General features: G+C 28.2%; 1 protein-coding gene across 1 annotated transcript in view; it reads left to right on the forward strand.

Annotated features, from left to right (window-relative positions):
- Positions 1 to 7,113, forward strand: part of LOC117172502 (uricase) — an 11,648-nt gene that overhangs the window by 2,901 nt on the left and 1,634 nt on the right. Inside the window, exons 2-3 of the mRNA XM_033360509.1 lie at positions 572 to 754; positions 3,175 to 3,590. Of these exons, the coding sequence (XP_033216400.1) occupies positions 573 to 754; positions 3,175 to 3,590 (598 nt within the window). The 5' untranslated portion in view covers position 572. The remainder of the gene's footprint in view (positions 1 to 571; positions 755 to 3,174; positions 3,591 to 7,113) is intronic.

A 7,113-nucleotide genomic window follows, 5' to 3' on the forward strand; every position in this document is an offset into this window, starting at 1 on the left:
TTCAAATGTTTTGAAATCATTGCATTCTTGACCTATCAAAAATTAAATTCAGTTCCCCATTCAGCACTCGAATCAGTGCATGAAATCATTTGAAATCAATTTTAAATCTGAAATCACTGGTACCCACTAGCACAGAGTGAATAGCCCCTCGAATTTGACAAACAAAATTCCCTCAATAATGCAAGTTCCTTCCCGCTCTTAACAAATTATTTTATCTATAAGGAAACTTGGAAAATTTTGCGAAAATGTCAGAATACTGACAAAAACTTGTAATGTCTCGTATAATTATTTTGGTAAATTCCCATTGTTTTTAGAAAAAACTTGAAAAATGGTAGAAATTAAAAAAATAATTCTACTAGAAACTGCATGTTTTTGTTAAAATTGGGATACTTGCAATTTGGTAGATAATAATTAACAACTTTTTAAAAACTTTCATTTGAATATGTCAAATGAGAAAATTAGGATTATTCGTTCTTGCTATTCTAAGATAATTTTATCTATAATTTAAAAGTATGTATAAGAGATGCATTAATTTTGTTTAATCTAATTGTTTTGGAATGTTTGTTTCCAGAATGAGCAAATTAGGATCATTGGCGGATGGATCTCTCTCACCAATGAGAAGTTCTTTGCGTCCATCAAAACCTGTTTTATACAGAAAACCGGAAGACAAATTTAATTTAAATTCCACTAGAAATCCTACTCCGCAAGGGATGGTCGTTCGTCCAAACCCCAGCGCGAGTCTTGAAATCGACAGGTAATTTTTTTTTCATCTTTTGACTCACATTTTTTATTAAAATGAATTATTTATTACATAACTAATTTAGCAGCTCATTTATTATAATTTCGTAAAGTGGAGATAAACCGCTTAACCCCAGTTTACGGTAATCGATGTAGGATATTTATTTTAATATATTATGTGTTTCATTGTTCAGTTTTGTATTTTAAATTGTGGACTATAGAGAGATGTTGCATTCCGATTTTTTTATCCCTGGGAATGCTGGATGAAAAAATGTGTTAGTATTAGGAAAAATAAAATTTGTTGAATTCACAAACGACACATCTGGACATTTATCAATTTATTATATTATCTAAGATAAACTGACCATTACTAGACAGTTAGGAAAACCTAACCCACATAAACACAATTTTGAAGTGGGGAATTGGAATTTTTTGTACAAAAACCGTTATAATAAGTGGCTAAGACATTATTTGATTGATTATAACAAAAAATACATTAGTAATTTCATAGTAAATTAATATTAATGGATATCTTTAAAGCTAATTAGATCGCTCATTGGTGGGACACGAATTTTTGAACATATCCTTAAGTGGGACACCAAAGAGGCCAATATTGGGACAAGTAAAATCCAATTGGGGTTTATAAAAATAAAATGGCTTAATTTACTCATAATTTATTACAGAATACATGAAAAACCAAGAATGGATCGTGATTACCGTTTAATTATTTATTCTAAAGAAGCTGCTTAAAGTTGTTTATTGAAAACTATCATTCCAACCTCAAGTTTTGTCAACTGCTTAGATAAGTAATTTAATAAGAACTCATAGTTTAAATTTTTTAATAAAATTAGTATGTATGCATTAAAATTCAATATTATAGACTAATATTATCGTTTTACTTGCAAATTAAACTGTTTGGTAGTAAATTTTGAATAAGAATTCATCTATTGAAAAATGTAGTGAAACAATTTAAATTATTTTTTGGTTACAAATTTTATTATTTGGTTAAAAATTTTATTGACTAAAAAATCTTTTTTGATTAATATTTCAACTATTTTGTTTAAAGTTCGTCTTTTTGGTTCAAAAATTTGTCATTTTAATTATAAATTACATATGCAACTGTTTTGTTCAAAATAATATCATTTGAGTAGAAAATTCATAAATTTGGTTAAAATATTTTTCCTTTTTTAATCAAAAACCTTATTTATTTAAAAAATCATGTCATGTTTTATTTATAATTAAAACATTTTTCGTTTGAAATATCAACTATTATATTTTTTGATAAGAGTGAATCTTTTTTGGTACAAAATTAGTCTTTTTTATTTAAAAATTCAAGAATTCTTTAGAAAATTTAAGTATTCGACTTACCCAAAAAGTTAGATTTTGATCAAAAATATAATAGTAGATATTTTAACCAAAAAGGACTTTAATTGCATATTGAAAGCAGAATATTGAAATTTATAATTGAAAAGATACGTTTTCGAACCAGAAGGACGAATTGTCAACAAAATAGTTGAAATATTAATCAAAACAGATTTTTCAGTCAAGAAATTAAAAAAAAAAAATTAACCAAACTTTTGAATTTTCAAGTAATATTAATCTTATTAATATTTTATATAAATCTATCATTTTGAATTTTTATGCATACTTACTAATTTTGTTTGAAAAATTAAATCTATCAGATACTATATTACATTACCTACCCAAGTAGTTGGGAAAATTTGAGGTTTATAGAATTGGAGATTTCAATAAACTACTTTGAACAACTTTTTTAGAATAAATAATCAATAAAACGGCAAGGTTGTGTCTTATAAACAATATATTTAATATATCATTAAAATAGTACTACGACATTTAATTAAAAACACGGAGAAAGTGACCGTCTCAGTAATGGAAACGCAATTTCGCAACTCACGCTCAAGTGTCCGAAACTGAGACAGTCAGCGACAGCTCGTCCCGGTTTAGGCAACTTCGCCATAAATTTGTCCAAATGCGGGACATGAAAATATTCATAAGTTATCGAATAAAATCGCTAATAAATTTATGAATTTTATTCTTAAACTTATTAAATATGTGCAAAAAAATTACTTTTTCTTTGAGGGTGGGAAATTTTAATAATACAATGCTGTACAAGTTACGCGGAAAGTTTAAAAATAAAAAAATAAATGGCGAATTTTGTAGCATTTCTTTCTCACATTTTGAAGAATATTTTTGAATATTTTTTACTAAATGTATAACTTGCCAGGACAAATATAAATAGTGGTAACAAATTTAAAACAACTTCAAAAATAATAGAACATTTTTACTTTTATCATTTATGTTGGAATATAAAAGATTCTCAACGATATTTATTATTGTCCCAGTATTGGAAATACTTTTTACGCTGTCCCAGTAATGGTCGGTTTACTTTATTATTATAAATAAATATTTTTTTAGGGAAAAATACGAATTGGGTGCGCATGGATACGGCAAAAATAGTGTGAAGCTTCTCCACGTTCGTCGGGACGGAACTTATAATCACGAAATTAGGGAATACGAAGTTGACACTCACTTAAGATTAACTACGCAGAGAGATTATCTGGAAGGTGATAACCGAGACATAATAGCGACTGATAGTCAGAAGAATACAGTTTATCTCCTGGCCAAAAAGTATGGCGTGACATCTCCAGAGGAATTTGCCATTTTAATTTGCGCTCACTTCCTCTATACTTATAAGCATATTGAGGAAGTTAACGTCAATGTCGAGGAGTATCCCTGGACGAGACATCATGTCAATGGCATTCCTCACAATCACGCTTTTATCTTTAGTCCTACGGCCACGAGATACTGCCAAGTCACTCAACTCAGAAATGGTACGTGATTCATTTGATTTTTACTTTACATTCTATTTTATTCATTTCAATGTTACTCAATTTGTCTTTCTTTTTCCGGTCAACTTTTTATTAACTTTTTTCAATTTTATCAATTTTGGTTGTACTTATACGGCCGTGGAAAATTGTGCTAAAAATTTAAAAAAAAAACAAAAACGGTTGGAAAGCTTATAAAGTTTCGCGTCGAATGACCTCTAATAGAGATTGTTTTAATCTTCGGAAAAGAATTTACCACGTGATAAATATAAAAAAAGGAATGAATTTTTCGAATGTTGTGCCTTAGCTTCAACTTGTGGCATGACTTAGGAAAGTTGTAGCAAAAATATATAATTTATACCATACAGTCTTGGAAGTTTTGCCTTCAATGAAAACCAGTACAACTGCAAAAACCTTGACCGGTTCCCGAGATATGACCAAAAAGGTCCAAGCTTATTTGTGTCAAGTTTCAGACGCTGACCGACAGCCTGAAAATTTGTTGGTCATATCTTGGGAACCCGTGAAGTAATTTATGAAGTTTTATTGGCTCATATTGAAGATAAGATTTTAGTCTCTATGAAGAATTATTCGACGTGGAACTTCATTTTTCCTTCAGAACTTCTTTTCGGAACTTCAGTTTTACTAAAGGGTTCTGCCCTCTTTTCTGAATGAGTAAGCACGTTAAAAAATCAGATTTAATTTCAAAATTTTTTGTATTAAATATACAATTAAATGCTGGAAAAAAGTTACGCCCCAAATTTAACCTATGTATTGGCCTCAACATTTAAAATTAAACAAGAAATTGGCTCACTTATAGCATTTTTTGTAATGTCTGTTTCTTCGTTTCCTCCTTTATGGCAGCCATTCTTCATGTGTTAGAAATAACATTGGCAAAAATAGATTACATTTATAAGTGCATAAATGTAACTTTCGCACTAACTAACCTCTGACCAAAAAAGTTAAAAATTTCAGAAATGGCGCAAATTTTTCTCAAATCATTTTAAAATTGATTAAAAAAATCTTTATTTTTTTTTTGTAAAATCGGAAATTAAAAAAAAATGTTGTCCCTGGGTAGTGCAACAGAAACAACTTTTACGTAATCTATGTAAATTTTAGGCAATTCAAAACATCCAATTATTATTTGTAGCGACTACTGTTAAAAAAACTAAATAGAAGAAAAAGCGGTTTGAAGTTTTGGGAATTTTAGAATCAACATTTGATGTACTTTAAATATATTTGTATGTTTCATAATTTTAACGATTTTTAACAGTATGTAACCAAAAAAGCTTATAAAAGATTGTGGGAAAGAAAATGCAAAAAAATAAGATAAATAACATAAAATTTCACATAATGTACCCCCTTAAAATAAGGCTATTTTTATAGAGATGATTTTCACACTTTAAAATGCACTAATTTTGTTCTAATTTTATTCATTATTAGATATTTTTACCTTCAAAAGAAGTCAATTTTTTGGCTTAAAATCAAATCTATTTTTAGTCTTAAAACCTTACCCTGTCTTATAGATGACAATATTCACACCACCAAACACTAGTTTTGTATTTAAAAAACTTAATTCCATAGAAACATTGCTTAATTTTTTTTACGTCAAATAATTAAACCCATTTCCGGACTTGAAACTAGATTTAAGTGTATTGTTTGTCTTAAGATAAGTCCTTTCTTCTTCAAACCAGACTTTTTGCTTCAAACTAGTTCTATAACAGTGATAAATAATTTTCACAGGAAAAATACGCTAATTTTTTAATTATTTAGTTCATTTCTGCAATTTTCTATTAATTTCACTTGACATTTTGTTAATTTCAACAATTTTAATTTATGAACTACATTTTGTTTAATATTCACTTGTGGCTAAATAAAATTTTCTTTCCCATTTTAATCGCTTCAATTTTTACTTCAGTATTAATAAATTATGAAAATGTATAATCTTATTAAATGAAATTTGAATATTTTATTTATTTTTATTTTTATTATGTGAAAAAATTAATTTTTCTATTTGTCCATTTTTTTCTTTTTATTCCTATATTATTGTTATCACTTTAAATTATTTTTTAGAATTTAACAATCCGATCTCGTCCAACTTCGATTTTCATAAATTTCAATTGCTTTCAGTTTTTAATTTGAAGAATTTAGTATACTTCTCTTTGACTCCTGCCTTTTTCAATTTTTCTGATTCTGCTGCAAACTAAATAAAAAAATGTAATTACAAGAGTAATTTGATCTATTCTGTAGAATAGGGTGGAGCGAAAATAAAAAAAATTCGGAACTCGTAATTGCCATTATGGGAAGAAGTAGCGTAGTGCGATCGTAAAATGTATAATTAATTTTGTATCGATACACATGCAGCTTCTTTACTCTAGCTCGGAAAAAATGTTAAAAAAAGTTCTGAAAAACTTCTCAACAATAATTTAATTCATCGTAATCGTACATTAATTTCTCTCATACTTTATAAAAAGCAATTAATTTAAATAAATCATTGCAAATCACAAAAAATGACTTGTTCATTTATTTCTTTAGAAAATCATAAAAGTGTTATTTTTGTACACCAACCGCATTATATTTTACTTCTGTATAGTTATTATATACTGGTTTAAAACATGTTTGATGAAATTAAAAATCTTTAACACAGCAAAACAAATAAAAAGTTAATTACACAAAATTTATTTTTTTGTTATTTAAAAAAAATGTTGCTTGGGCTGGAATAATTTATAAGAATTTGTTCGATAGACTTGGATGCCTTACGACCATTGAAAAAGAACATATCAAAGTCCGGTGAAAATTAATACATATTCCGTGAACTTAAAGATATAAATGCATGTATTATGAAATATTTCAGGTAAAATATATAATTTTTGTTTGTATAAAAATGTTCAAATGTTATTTATTCCTCCAGTCGTCAACATTATTAAGCATATTGCCTGTGATTTCCATCGAAAAGTTTAAGGAATTTACCGAATTATCCTCTAATAGACCCAAGTGGGGAACCTTACATAACGACTTCGTGAGGTTCTTCGCTTGGGGTGATTGCTAGAGAGATTGATCAGCAACCTGGGTCGGAGCAGTGTTGCGGAACGAACGTGTTATTTACTTAACCCTTAAACGGCCAAAACGCCACTACCGGTACACTGCTTTTCAACGGCCAATAACTAAGACTATTCGACACTAGAAAAAATTGAGACACATATATTTTTATTGCTTAAGATCTCCTCTTTCCGACGGTGCCAATGAAATTCTTCAAAAAATTTTCTTATTATCCCAAAATGCAGTTTAAACAAAAAAAAACGTGATTTTTCGCGCTTTTCGGAAAAATCATCAAGAATAAAAAGTTCTTGTAATCAGCCAAGGAATACGCCTGAATTTTTCCGGAGCGTTTTGATCAAAATTTTGAATTTTGCAAAAATTGTTCATATGAAAAATCCAAAATTTTGCTCAAAACGCTTCGAAAAAATTCAAGAATACCTTGGCTGATTACAAGAACTTTTTATTCCTGATGATTTTTCCGAAAAGCGCATCG

The sequence above is a fragment of the Belonocnema kinseyi genome, chromosome 1 (assembly GCF_010883055.1).
Source record: "Belonocnema kinseyi isolate 2016_QV_RU_SX_M_011 chromosome 1, B_treatae_v1, whole genome shotgun sequence".
In the NCBI taxonomy this organism is placed as follows: domain Eukaryota; kingdom Metazoa; phylum Arthropoda; class Insecta; order Hymenoptera; family Cynipidae; genus Belonocnema; species Belonocnema kinseyi.